Genomic DNA, 15,684 nt, shown 5'->3' on the forward strand with positions numbered 1-15,684 from the left:
GGAGGGTGATCCTAGGTATCTTTGGAAGGTTATATGTTGGTTTCACTTATCTATTTCTAAAAAATAATTCAAGCCGATTCCAGAAATGATGTTTTGAAGTAAAGAAGAAGAGCTATTTGGGTTATGAGATTATCTGTAGGATAGTCAAAGGGAATTGCCTACTTATACCTCAAGATGAAGGCCTAATTATACCAGCAGTTCATATTTACTATGTTCCTAACCCGGTGTTATCTTTGTAATATGATGATACGCTTCAATCATATTTCCATACAAAATATAGAATGAACTTCTAAATATAGGAATAAAATTTCCATATTTGTCTGTTAAAATTTTCAAGTTGCAAAAATTAAACAGCTATGAGGAACACTTATAATTCTCACTACAAAGTGTATTGAGAGACCGAGATACATCATATTAACTGTAAACAACCTTTACCCTTTCTGATCACTTATTTGGAATATTCCCTCTGGCATAATATTCTTACAAATGTAAAATCTCTTTAAGCATAACTAGAAAAAGAAACAGTTCTGCTAGGAAAAAATATCAATTCATTTTGCTTTCAAAAATGGAATTTCTTTTTATCAGTAGATTTGATTATATAAGTGCTGTGATAAATATGTAATTCTTGCAACAGAGTACATCATTATCATTGATCAAAGTCCCTATTTTTCATTTAGATTGTTTATTGGTGTAACTCTGTTGAAATTTTAAATATCATACATTCCTTTTTTAATATCCATTACATCAACAGTGTTGCTACCCTCCCTTCTAATACAATAGCCATTATATCAACTAGGTTGCCACCCTCCAAATGAAATTATGCATCCATTACAACAACTAGGTTGCCACCTTCCATTCTCATAAAATAGCCATTACATCAACTTTGTTGCCATCCTCATTTGTTAATTCCTTTAGTTTCCATATTACCCATTCAGCATCGTATTAAAGAATGCTCATTATAAAAACATTAAAGGATCTACCTTTCCTTTCCTTCCCATTAAGACTTCTGGTAAATTGCCCAAAAGCCAGAAATTGGAGACTCACAATAGTATCCCATAAAGATCACTTTTCCTGATACCAAAACGAAATGGAAGGGTTTGGATTAATATCCTTGCTAAAAAAATATCAGCTCCCATTATAAAAAGTTATTTATAAATCAGAACCAGTAATTACAATAAGCATATCAGTGAATTATTTCTGAGCAAGATAAGAGCCTACAGATATACCCTAATACACCTAATAGAAACAACCCTAGGCAGTGAAAGATTGTATGCTACCTTATACACATTATACCTGTGACTTAATAAGAAACAATCATTTTGTGTGCTTAAAATCCTTTCTTCAGCTTAAAATTTTATCAAATGGAAATGCAGCTAGCAATCAGACATTGGGGGGGGTTGAAAACAACCCTCAGATTTATTTATTAACAAGTAACATTTTGTTTCCACAGAAAAACAAGAAGGGGATGATGCTTATTTGAGAATGTGTGTTTATTACAGTGAATACGGTATTGTGTTCACAGTATGTATCGAGAGTTGGGGAAGGTGGGGGAAACTTTATTTAAAGGAGAAAAGTTTATCCAATACACAACCTAAATCTTTAATCTCAAGGATTCACGGTAAGAAGTCAGTGGGTCTCGTCCTTATCAACCCCCTTCCCACTTGAGACTGTGAAACTTAATGTAGTTTACAGACAAAACTAGTGCAGAGAGTTAACAACGCTTCTGTTGAAACTTTTAGGGTTTTGTCCACACACAAGACAGATAAACTGGCAAAAAAAATCCAAGTGCCTACCAGCCAATCAAAGAAAACCTGCACTCCTCCGTATCTAAAGGAGAAATCATTGCATATACAGTCTCTGTTGCTGAAACCATGGTGATAAGATACCAGGGGAAGATAACTCCATACATTTATTTTTTAGGGTAATACAGTACAAATGTAAGACTCGGAGTCTGATGATCCTTGTGGCTTAAATTTCAGGTGCAAAGTTAGCTCGTCCACAACAGTACTTTCTACTTGGTGCCAAATGAACTCGTACCAATAGACCACTCACTCAGAAACAATTTTCTTACACTCAGGGTGAAGTCAATCAAATTTCTTTCCAGGATCTTTCATTTTGAAATTTATGACATGCCATTACGTACCTGCACCAGCATCCTTGGTTACAATGGTGAATTCTGCGGGTTCGTTGACCACGCCGTGGCACAGGCCAGACCCGTAGGCAGTCACATGACCACTGTTTACAGCATCTACGTGGAACTGGAACGGACTTCCTGTAATGGTCAGAAACAATCGTGTGACTTGAATTGTAAAGATTGTGTGACTTTTAACAAAGCTGTACTTTCATATGATGATCCTTGTATGGGAGTTGAGAAAGGCAATTTGATGATTGATGAGCACTGACCACTGTTAATTTGAATGCTTGACCAGTACAAACAGAAACACTTTTACCAAAATGACCATATGAAGACTTGACCACCTTTCCCCAAACAAACATTAAAGTTAGCAAGCAGGTCAACCTCGACCGTTCCTTTCTGAATTTTAAGAAATACATTTGTGGCTGATCACAGCAGTTGGTACATCTGTTTAGAGGCTTGCACAGGTAATTTTGTTAAAATCTGCATGGTTAGCAACATTTTATCCCAAATTAAACAATGTCTGCTTTATATTAACTTCAAAGAGCTTTACATATTAAAACCGACAGCTGCTGAACTAATAGGCGAAGCTATCAGAGCACTTTTCTCAAAGGTATTCCTCTCCATAACCATGAACCCCTACACTCCCCCCTCCAACGAACCCCCTGTTCCAAACAAGCGCTCTCCTGTATCTTACATAATAAGTGGCAAATCAACCCATCACAGACTCGTGTAATAACAACCAAACATGCTTTAAAAACAGTCCTCATTATTCGCAGACATTCCGCTTTATCCTCTTGAAACATTCCAGAAAATATCCAACAGTTCCTGACTGTAATATAAGGATGCGTTTGATAGACACCAGTTTTAACCATCGTTAGGCATTTGCTAAAAATTGACATTTTCAATTACTGTTACGAATTGCCTGACATGTCTTAACATTCATTTGACTCCGGAAAATACTATATCTTTCAAATCCAATCAAGACGCGATTAGCTGATTGCTGCAAGGCCCAAAGTTAAAACCATCATCCCACTAAATGACAGACCTAAATTGTACTACTTTTCCTAACTAGCTGCCAGAGGAGGCGTCTGCTAGACCGAAAACGTTTCGGATATAGGGAAAAAGTCACACGAAAACATCCCTGAGCTAATTTTGAACAGATATATCTCGTTTACTAAAGCATCAGTCCACCAGCAGACAGCTGCAAATGATTCTGTCTTAGTAAACACATAAATAGCTTGTTATGACTTAAACACTGCAGGAAATCATAAGGAAAAAGAAGCACAAAATATATTTCACAAATACATTACAGTAAATAGGCAAAACTACTGTAGCTTAAGTAGGATTTCACTTATGAGATATAATATCCAGAAACATGTTTTCTTGATAACACCCTTTAGATGTTTTATCATAAAGATCTAAGTTCAAGGAATATTGACACATATTATGTAATCCAATTTCACGATTAATGGTAACTCCTTTGATGCTTTTCTACCAAGTGATTTCTCTCATCCAATCAAATATCGAGAAACTCTTCTCTGCTAAATGAACTCTTTACTCCAATAAAAGTATCCGGATTCGTTTTTTCAACTGGAAAAATATTGATAACCGATAATTTCTCATCCAATCAAATGTCCAGAAACACAAAATTATAGTCATGTGACACTTCTCTGGTGTCAGTCTTACCGCTGATCGGCTCGCTGTTGTAGTTGACGTGGAGCTCGTGGAGTCCCGTATCGGTGGGCTGATACCTGACAGTGACGGTGCCATCCTTGTTATCCTCTATCTTTGGGTAGGCCTTTTCTCCGGATGGCATTATAACATAAGCTACAAACCAAAATTGACAATGTTTGGATGTTCTATCGCATTGGTAGATATTTCTGTTTTTAAGGCAATTTTAGTATTAGGATAAAATTGTAGAACATATTAAATAACGTCCATACTACAGCACATTTTTACTGAAGTCCTCAGACATTGGGACAGCTTTTTCTTTATCCCTCAAATTTAGAACACCAAGGTTATTTTGCCCTTCTTATAATTAACATTATAACAGATGTTGAATTGCTTAACTCATTCACCCCTACATATCTAAACTGGACTTGCCCAGTCTTCGATTGTGAAAGGTTCAAATGTGACTCTAGGGGTGAATGGGTAAAACTTATACTTTTCAATTTATGTTTCCATGACAAATTAATATCCAAACTGTTGGCATGGAAACCCACAATTCATGATCCATAAAAACATGGTTACCATGACAACTCACCTGATACGAAGTTGAAGATAGGTCCTACGGGGATACAGAAATCGACAGGCTGGAAAAGACCCTGGACAGGAAGGGATGCCTGTACGTTATCTACAGTGTCTGCGCTCAATAGCTGCTCTTCTACCGCACCAACCTGTCAACAAATACCAAACCATGTAACCATAGTAACAGAGTAACCATAGAAACGGACCCTGTCAACCAATCAGCATTTACCATAGAGACACCCGTTTTGACTCAAAAGTTACCATATTTTCTTAAGAATGTGTTACTCTATCAACTTGATTGTAGTAGGAATAATTTGGCATAGAATCAAGAGTCTTCCGTAAATTTCCAAAAGTTACTTAAAGTAAATTTCTTACGCATATTGAATCTTGAAATATCGTTCAATTTTAGTTGAACCAACACTATCCTAATCTTGAATCCATTTTCAGTAACAATCAATCAAGCATACATTCGATCACAATACAACAGACTGGGTATTAAATTGAATTGATCAAAGTTAGTAGACAATGCAAACATGCAGTAAATTTTTCGACATAGGCAGCAGTCATAACCTTGTCAATCAGACTCAATTTCTGCTGACTTTGGACCGATTGGTTTCTTATAAAGTGCAATGTGTTCTAGTCAAATAGCATGCATATTCATAGCTGACTTTACAATACTCGATATTTTCATGAAAAGTATAACTATCTATGCTAAACTCTGCCTCAATTGTTACAAAGTATAGTCTAAAATGTCAATAAAGATACATGTTTGTATCTCTGAGCCATTGTTTGCCATTTATCATGCAGGCAAGGCTTATTCTACTGCAGAGCCACTGACACTAGAAAACACAGCGAATATACACTACACAAGTAGGTTATATTATCTACATTTTAAACAAAGTTATAATATTCTTGCTTTCAATTTGGTCATTAAAAGCCTACACTATCAGCCGACCATGGTTAGTTGTTTGCATCACAACTGAATACAAGCTTTTTTCTTTGTTTTCATTAAGAAAAGAATGATGTCCTTGACCTTGAATATCTTTTTTATGACCTTGAACTCTACTTGCAGAATCTTTCTAGTTTAAATACGGATATATGTCACCAAATAAAGCATCATTAAAATAAGATACAAGTAAGTCTAGAAGCCTACCGTAGTTAATAGCGATATATACACGTACATACTTTAAACCGACTTAAAATAACTGCGACAAATTCTACAGCTCAGCCGTATCCTGTGCTTGATATAGGCCATCCATGCTGTTCTATATGTCGGCCGTGACATCAGCTGTGACACTTTGACAGTTTTATACGTACAAGTCATGCCTATTTCTTATTATTCAATTTTACCATTATGCTTTCTTTGTTTATGAATTTTTTTAAAAACTTTTTTCCCTGCAGAATTAGACTTTTGATAATTCAGTCAATCACAAACTTTGTAATAACTTTAAAATTATGCCATGTAGCCAACTTGATATTGCATAATTTTGCAAAATAGAAAATCAAAAATAAACCTGATTACCAGGTATTTCATATGAAACTAACTTTGAAATTTATAAGGTGGACCAATCAGGAGATTTGTGATGAAGTAGTTACGGAGAAGACTTGTACGTATAGAACAGAGGTTGTGATTGGTGGAGAGCTGTGCCGGCTTTGAAGTCCTTACCTGCTGCTGCTGCTGCTGAAGATATTCTTCATAGTCGTCAGGTTCTACAGCCTAGAGGGAAACACGCAAATAGACCTCCGTAAGTGTACAGAGGCATGCATCACATGCAGGTGTGGTTTAATGCTTCTTATCTCGATACAAGGCTCTCACCATATTACACAATTTCTATCATCAAACACGAATGCATACGTCTCAAAAATTCATAACATTTTTTTAAAAATATTTAAGACAGCAATCTGTAAATTTTTCAGCTGTGGCATAGAAAACAGGAAATTGTACACCACATAGTTAAAGGTAGTTCATTATTTTAATTTTAATCTTTCAAATTTCGAAATATTTCTTATTCGAATATGTCTTTTTTTTTAAATTTCAAACTTATTTTTTTCCCCCCCATTGAAGGAGAATGTCTTAGTGCCTTGTAATGAGACAAGTTCAGCTCAATTGTAAGCAAAATATCTTGGACACATACATTTCTCCAGAAATATAAAAAATACAATTAAACTTTAATTTCATGTAATGTGTCCAAGATATACCTGACATTAAAATGCCAGGTCATAATCAAGTCAACTTGAAACAGGAATGATCTTTTTTCCAAAAGGAAATTGTAGAATACTGGATCATTATCATAATTCATCACAAACTTGTCAAATAGGGATAAACTCAAGTCTTAATTTTGCCACTCCAGAAACATTCAAAGGATGGGATTCATGCACACTTCAAATTGTGGGCAAAAGGGTTTGGGAAATAAATAATTAAAGGACACAAAAATTACTCATGAAAAACATCAAATATTTAAGAAATCTGTTAAAAAATAAAGAAACTACATCAAAACTACTCTAAACAAAATTTAAACCACCAACAAGCAAAATAAACTGTCTGTAATTTCAAACTTGTCATCTACAATCTCAGATGTGCCATCTGAAATTCATGAATTGTCATCTATAGTTCCTGATTTCATAGCAGGTTATATTACCTCCATTGCACCTGTGCATGGTAACCGTAGCAACGGGTAGATCATGTTCAGATGTCAAGCACTACATTTTTACTAACAGTGAACTGATACCTAGCAACTGTGTCCAGCCACGGTCATCTCTAGCTCACATAAAGATCACCTTGACCTCAACACTTATATTGTCTTCAATATCACCTTGGCCTTATAAAATATCTGACCCCATGGTCCACTTTGACCTTGAGAAATCTAGACACCAAAAATCACCTTGACTTTATTTGTAAGAATGACCTTGACCTGTGACTTTATCAAACAATATTATCAGACACATTTTGAAGTGATTTTCACTTAGAAAAACAATATTTTCTCAAAATGAGGAAGTACTATTTTTGAAACTACTTTGAATTTGTCCTATCTATATCATTTCACATTTTTAACCCAGCAAAAGAAATACAATCAAGTATACCCTGTACGGGGTGAACTTTTCAGGAACAGATATTTAGTTCTACAAAGGATGGTGTTTTCAACACATGTAATCAAGTGAAACTTTATAAACCAATCAAGAATATTATCTTATCAAGTCACGCAATCAAACCAACAGGACGAAGCCTAAAATAGGAGCCGATGATCGGCTTGTACTGACTGACCTCAGTCAAATCGGTCAAATCGCAGTGACTTTCACCCCATCGTTATCAAATCCTATTGTAAGGTAATCACCAATTTAAAAAGAGGTTGTCTGATAGTTACAAACACTCAGTTGATCTTGATCAGCCTTCCACGATCACTACAGCTAGGGACTTTCAAATGACGACACTAATCTCTATCTCATGTGCATTATTTGGAATAGTGCCGGAAAAAATAGCAACTGCTAAAATTAGCACTGATGTTTATTTTTGTCATTGCATAAAAATGCACAATGTAGAAATGGGAATAAGTATGACTAAAAATAGCAAAAAAGTCTAAACAAATCTTCTTTGGAAGTTTGCCTTGAAATTCTTCACTTATTTTTAGACATTTGTCATGAATTCAGCTTTTTTATTCTTTGAAATAGAAACAAGTTTGTCTTTATTTGGCCGCCAGCCTTACGATTGCCGATCTCTAACACGTTCCCCTGCTTCAAAGGTCACAAAGGTCACAACATAATTGTGCCGTAGGCATGCTTAATTTGAGTTTTTGTGGAAGAAGAATTCGGAGAGAAACTAAGCAAAAAACAAAAATCTGATACAACAGAAGATAATTTCGGGTTCAACTTATGCAATTAAACTAGAATTACAGAAAAATACATCTAACTGTCAATTTGATCCAGACTTAAATAAAGTTAAAAGAGCGTTAAATTTCAATCACAGATAACCTCATTCTGACCACATGACACACGCCAAAACTTAATGTTTTGATAATGGGACTGTTTCCAGGTATATTTACAACTTTATACAGTCTAGACTTATTTAATTCCCTCAAAGTAAATAAGTATTAGAGAACACAAAAAATATAACCCTGGTATAAAAAAACAACAACATAAAATCCACAAAATGAATCCCACTTTTGGAGTAAATGAGTTAAGTTACCTACAACACAGTCAGTATAAATTACATCCACAAGCTGCACGTATTCACTACTGTTTAATATTTCCTGCTATCTTTCAGCACTCCATTAAAACCGTTTGTCTTTTTCTGATGAAAAGCAGCCCACAGTTTATAAACAACTGGTATGATAAAATTCCATAACACCTGCACAGCAATGTAACCCCCCACCCCCACCCCCCACCCCTCTCAACCAGGGCTTTTAAAACCAGAGTAAGAAATAGATGTAACACCTGCTCTCATAACAGGGTGAAGAAATAGACAGTGCACCTGTTGCTGATGGTATCAGAAATCTGGTCTATTTTCTTCCCAAATTTATTGCTTTTTTTTTAAACCATCTTTCTAGATAAACATTCTATTGTTCAAAACAGCAACAAAAATATCGTTAAAATTCCTCATCAAATTATTTATCAAGTTTTTATTAGGAGGGGTCAAGGACGGAGGACCTGGCCAGAGGTGTTGTTTATGAGCTCTCTAGAAAAGTGTCTGTTATGCTGAAAATAACAATGCATTCATGACGAATGTTGCACTGTGTATTCTGGAGGTGCTTTAGATTACATTTGTGGTGTCTTTGGTGCAGATTTTTCTGTCTTTTCTGGATTTTGAGAAACATTTCTTTTGAAGATAGACCAGATCTCACCATGGTCCAGTGAGCACTCTTAGTGACCACTATCACCTATACTGTACCTAGTGACACACAGGTAACCTTACCTGTATTACACACCTGTATGGACATCTGACTATACACTGTTGTGCTGAAAGTGTTGGGGGTTTTTTTTTTCCTGAACTGTGAGTTTGTCTTGTGAAATGGCTTCAACCAGGAGCGGGAGCATCAGTAATAGTAAAGATAAATCCAAGGGACTTCAGTCTGGACGGCTCAGTGACATATCGAAAGGGAAAATGTCGACAGATGAGAAACTGGACAATATATTCACTATACTGTCAACGATGAAGGAGGACATGTGTCAACAGATGAAAAACCTAAGAGAAGAAATCAGAAGAGAAAATAGGGAACTGATAGAGCGAATGGAGGGTCGGATTTACGACTTAGAGGAGCAGAATGAGGATTTAAAACAATCAGTAACCAGATTTGAACAGCAATTAACAGATTCAGAAGACAAATGGCTGGAACTTGAAAACAAACAAAATGATCTGGAACAACATGGGAGGAAAAATTCTATTAGGATAGTGGGATTTGAAGACGCAGATAGAAATGAGACTGTGGAAGACTGTGTTGGAAAGATTGTGAGTTTCGTGAAGGACAAACTGAAAGTTGGGATTTGCAAATCTGATATTGACATTGCACACAGACTAGGGCGTTTCCAGCAAGGTAAATCTCGTAACATTATCTGTAAGTTCATCCACCGAAGGAAGAAGATGGAAATCATCCAGACAAGGAAAGTGTTAAAGGGATCGGGGACATTTATCACAGAGGACTTGACCCGTATCAATCAACAGAGGTTGAAGGCTGCTTTTGAACTTCAGTGTGTTGCGCGTTCATGGAGTACTGATGGAAAACTTTTTGCATTATTGAAAAATGGAAAAAAACGGAGAATTTTTTCTAATACAATACTGTCGGAGACATTCCTGGTGAACGATGACAATTTTCGTAAGTAATCATACCTGAAAATCAGTGACTTTACATATGTGCAAAATATATTGATTTGGCATTCAGTGAAATTGTCGATACTTATGTACATATTGATTAATCAGGTAGTGATTGACATTCTTTCCCTCTGACAATGAAATATTACGTGCTATTATATGTCTATATTGATAATACTGTATTTGTTTATAGTTATAGTCTCTTTGATTTATTATGTAATTTTGACTGATGCTGCGCAACTATGAAAGTATGAAAGGGCTGAAAGTGAATTGTATATGAAACTGAATCTTATGATATTATGTGTTTCCTGGTATAAGTATTAGTAAATAGAATGTAATATCAGAATAACAGTTTACATTATTTTTTTCCCCTCCATTTTTAATATAAATATATATTATGATGACATATTGAAAACAGTTGAATAATATATTACCTACATAAATGGTGATAGATATTGGATAATCATTCTAGACATGCAAAAACTGTATATTGATATCATATAGTATATGACGGATAATATAGTCCAATGTCGGTTCCAGTCTATGTAATTAGTTATGTTTTCTGGGTCAGTCAGATGCTTAGCCCGTAAGATCTATGCCATTAAACATCTAACTGATTGAGACTAGATTAGCCTATATGTACTTCCGGTTAAGTTCAGCGTCGTTTGATGACGAGTGAGGATCGAAAGACTGGATAAATTGGGTCGAATGGATGAGGTGTGGCATGCAGGTGAATGAATATTAGATGAAGGTGTATAGGTGATAGTGAGTCAGTCTTTCTTGACCACTTTTGATATTTTAAATGTTTATTTGTGTCCGTTATGTGTTTCTTTTGTGTGTCTTTTCTCTGTGTTCAGTTCTTTATTTCATCTCTTGTGTCAGACATCACGCCGGGCAAATACTGTTACTGCTGTGTAGTTTCCGTCAGTCAATTTTTACTGCCTGCTGTAACTCCATACATTGTTGTATGCATTGTAATTTCTTAAACAGTTGTGGAGGGAATTAAGATATTATCTGCCAATTGCCAGGGCCTTGGTGACAAGGTTAAGCGCAAGGATGTTTTTACTTATTTAAGAGATAGGCAATACAATATCTACTGTCTGCAAGATACTCACTTTACCGATGAACAGGAAGAAATATTACTGAGTGAATGGGGCTATAACTGCTATTTTAATTCTTTTAAATCTAATGCAAGGGGGGTAGCAATACTTATCAATAACAATTTTGAAGTCAAGGTGATAAAGGAAAAAAAAGACTTGACAGGGAATTTTTTGGCATTGGATCTAGAAATTGAAGGTAAGAAAATAACTTTAATTACATTGTATGGTCCAAACTCTGACAACCCAACTTTTTATGATAAAATAGAAGAAACTCTCTATGAGTTTAAAAATGATAGCTGTGTTATTTGTGGGGATTTTAATTTAGTTCTTAATCCTGATTTAGATTGTGATAAAAGCTACAAAAATGTTAATAATCCAAAGGCTCGTGAAAGGATATTAGAAATAATAAATAACTTTGATTTAGTGGATGTTTTTAGAGAACAGCATGCTGACATTTCCAGATATACATGGCGCAGGAGTAAACCTATCAAGCAGGCTAGGTTAGATTTCTTTTTGGTTTCTGGGAACTTATTACAAAGTGTATGTGAGACAAGTATAGATCCAGGTTACAGATCAGACCATTCTTTCCCCAAAATTATGTTAAAATTTAACGAATTTAAAAAAGGTAAAGGTCTATGGAAGTTAAATAGTTCCTTATTATATGACCTGGAATATCTTAATATAATTAATGATACTATTAAAACAGTTAAATTACAGTATTGCCTTCCTATATATAATCCTGAAAATATAGATGATATACCTGATTCAGATTTACAGTTTGTTATAAATGATCAGTTATTTTTAGAAACACTATTAATGGAAATTAGAGGTAAGTCAATTTCATATTCTTCCTATAAAAAGAAACAGTGTTGGGCAAGGGAAAAGACCTTAATAGATCAAATACAGGAACTGGAAAATGAGAATAATGTAGACTTAGACAAGTTACTTGAGAAAAAAAAGGAATTGGAAAAGATTAGAGTACATAGGATAAAAGGGAGTATAATACGTGCAAAAGCCTTATGGATTGATGAGGGTGAAAAACCTACCAATTATTTTTTTAATTTAGAAAATAGACATTTTACATCAAAAATCATTCCAAAGTTACAACAGGAAAATGGGGAATTTCTAACTAAACAAGTAGATATATTAAATGAGGTGAAATTTTTTTATGAACAATTGTATTCTATTGATAATGAAGTCGATGACATAGATTTGGATGAATTTTTAGAAGATTTTGATGTTCCAAGATTAAATGTTGAAGAAGCGGTCAGTTTGGAAGGTATTATTACACTTAAAGAAGCATCTATAACACTAAAGAATATGAAAAGTAATAAGAGCCCAGGCTCAGATGGATTCACATCAGAATTTTATAAATGTTTTTGGAATCAGTTAGGTAATTTTGTGGTTAGGGCATTAAATTATGGTTTTTCAAATGGTCAGCTATCTATTACACAACGTCAGGGAATAATTACTTGTATACCTAAGGCTAATAAATCAAAGTATTTTATAAAGAATTGGAGACCTATTTCTCTATTAAACATTGTATACAAAATTGCTTCTGGATCAATAACAAGTAGATTCAAATTAGTTTTACAAAAAATTATAAACTCTGATCAATCAGGATTTATATCGGGACGCTATGTAGGAGAAAATACTCGCCTGGTTTATGACATTATGCAATATACAGAGGAAAATGATATCCCTGGAATGTTATTAATGGTTGATTTTGAAAAGGCTTTCGATTCTGTCTCTTGGAAATTCATAGACGAAGTACTTAGATATTTTGGATTTGGAAACGATATCAGAAATTGGGTCAAAATTTTACACTGTAATTCAAGCTCTGCTATAAACCAGGGGGGTAATTTATCAGCTTTTTTCAAAATAAATCGTGGATGTCGTCAAGGAGATCCCATCGCTCCATATATTTTTATACTATGTGCAGAAGTTTTAGCAATCCGCCTTAGAAACAATAAGAGTATAACTGGTATAAAGGTTAATAACTGTCCCATCTTAAACTCTCAGTATGCAGATGACACTTCTCTGGTATTAGATGGTTCTGAAAAATCACTGAAAGGGGCGGTTGATGAACTAAATATTTATGCAAAAATATCTGGTCTTAAAGTAAATGTAGGTAAAACTGAAGTTGTCTGGATAGGCAGTAAAAAATACAGCAATGATGTTCTCCTTCCAAATATGAATCTTAGATGGGGAGTTAATAAATTTACTCTTCTTGGGATAGATTTCCATGTAGATCTTTGCAAAATACCTAAAATGAACTTTGATAAAAAATTAGTTAAACTTAAAGCTCTTATTAAGAGCTGGAGTAGAAGGTTGCTCACACCTATTGGTAGAATTAATGTCATTAAATCTTTATTAATTTCTCAGATGAATCATCTGTTCATTTCCTTACCTAATCCATCTGAAAAATTTATAAAACAGCTCAATTCTGTTCTTTTCAATTTTTTATGGAATAGCAAAACTGATAAGATTAAACGGGACATAATAATCCAAAATTATCAAGAAGGTGGGCTAAAAATGGTTAATTTAATGTCTTTTATTGAAGCTCTGAAAATAAGTTGGATAAGAAGGTTTTTTAGATCAGAAGGTAAATGGGTAAGCATTTTAAAATCTTGTGTAAATCCTCATATCTTGGCTAACTCAGGAAACGAGTACCTTAATAAAGTTCAAGGAAATTGCAAAAATGTGTTTTGGAAAGATGTGTTTAGGGCATGGTATAAATTAAGAGCAAAAGAGGAGCTGTTTAAAAATGAGAATTTTGCCCTACTTAAGACACCCTTATGGTATAACAAAAATATTTCTGTTGGTAATAAAGTTGTTTTTTATAGTAAGTGGTTTAAAAACGGGATTATGATAATTAATGATTTGTTGAAAAACAACACAGACTACTCTTTCTTGTCTTTTAAGGAATTTTGTGATCTACATGGTACAATAACTAATTATCTAGAATATCATGGCTTGATAACAAGCATAAAGAATTATCTGAAACAACTTAATTTGCCAAACAAAAATGTGATATACCCAATTATACCGTTACATCTTGTAATAATTTTAAAGAAGAAAAAAGGTTCTCAAGACTTCTATAATATACTTATCAGAAATAATGCATCAATAACTGCTCAAACAAAATGGGGAACTATATTCGACTATAATCAGGAAACTTGGGGGAAAATATATGCTATTCCTTTCAGGGTTACAAAAAATACAAAATTGCAATGGTTGCAATTTAGAATTAATCATTATATTTTAACAACCAATTCTTATTTATGCAAAATTGGACTTGTAAATAACCCACACTGTGTTTTTTGTATCATAGAAAGGGAGACAATTACCCACGTTTTATGGGAATGCAGGGAAGTACAAAAATTTCTGAGCAATTTTGAAAGTCTTTTAAGTGCTCTCACTATTCCTTTCTCACTAAATAAAGAATCAATGATCTTTGGTTTTATCAACCAAACTGGAATTTATACCAGAATTGATAATGAAATTACTCTGTTCATTAAACAATATATATACAAAACCAGATGTTTTCATAAGTCACTTAATGTGACGGCTTTAGTCAATTCGATTAAAGATTACTATAAGGTTCAGAAATATATTGCTCGTGGTAAAGGGGAACAAGGCCTTAGAAGATTTACTTCTGAATGGGAAAAATGGTTAAAATTAGTAGAGCTTGACCTCAACTAACCCTGAATATTATGACTATTTATATTAAGTTATTAGTTGTTATTCTACTTAAAAAAAACAAAATATTGACAAATACTCACAGCAGTTATTTATTTTATTTAGTATCTTCTCAGATTTGGCAGTCTGATCTCTCTCTCTCTCTCTCTCTCTCTCTCTCTCTCTCTCTCTCTCTCTCTCTCTTTGTTTTGTCTATTCTATGTGTGAAAGTGTGTGAAAATTGAATGTGTCTTGGTGATTGTATAAAATCAGCATCAGATGATGAGGATGATGAGGAGGATGAGGTTGCTGATAATTTCAATAGTAGATATGTGTGAATGTGTGGATATGTGTTGATGTGATGTTCTGTATAATGTACATGTTCTGAAAATCTTTGAAAATAAAAAAATTAAATTAAAAAAAAAAAAAAGTTTTTATTAGGTTTAGGGGTGGGAGATTAAATTGAATAACTAGCTTATATTTTCCTGTCTTTATGCTAACAACATTTACAGAGTTACAGTACGCTCTTGCCGAAATTTCATAAGGACGAAAAAAGTCATCTTTCAGCTTTGTACACATTGTCACAAAACTAAGCAAGGTCCAGCATATGTTGAAGGACTAGAAAGGACTCTGCGACGCCAACAGAAAGGCAAAGAAAATCAACTCAAAGTGAAAAAGAAAATATTTTTTTCCAACAAGAACAAATTGGATGTCTTTCC

The 15,684-nt window shown here is 34.1% G+C and overlaps 1 protein-coding gene across 17 annotated transcripts in view; it reads right to left on the reverse strand.

Annotated features, from left to right (window-relative positions):
* LOC110456708 (filamin-A-like) overlaps nt 1-15,684 on the reverse strand; it is a 174,767-nt gene that overhangs the window by 15,897 nt on the left and 143,186 nt on the right. For 14 of the 17 annotated variants that reach the window (XM_021507594.1, XM_021507593.1, XM_021507596.1 and 11 more), the window contains 4 exons: nt 6,051-6,101; nt 4,401-4,533; nt 3,824-3,964; nt 2,144-2,272 (listed from right to left, as the gene is read on the reverse strand). In XM_021507594.1, the coding sequence (XP_021363269.1) occupies nt 2,144-2,272; nt 3,824-3,964; nt 4,401-4,533; nt 6,051-6,101 (454 nt within the window). The remainder of the gene's footprint in view (nt 1-2,143; nt 2,273-3,823; nt 3,965-4,400; nt 4,534-6,050; nt 6,102-15,684) is intronic. The other 3 variants (XM_021507600.1, XM_021507606.1, XM_021507603.1) reach the window with 1 other exon arrangement.

Source organism: Mizuhopecten yessoensis, unplaced genomic scaffold (assembly GCF_002113885.1).
Source record: "Mizuhopecten yessoensis strain PY_sf001 unplaced genomic scaffold, ASM211388v2 scaffold8839.1, whole genome shotgun sequence".
In the NCBI taxonomy this organism is placed as follows: Eukaryota; Metazoa; Mollusca; class Bivalvia; order Pectinida; family Pectinidae; genus Mizuhopecten; species Mizuhopecten yessoensis.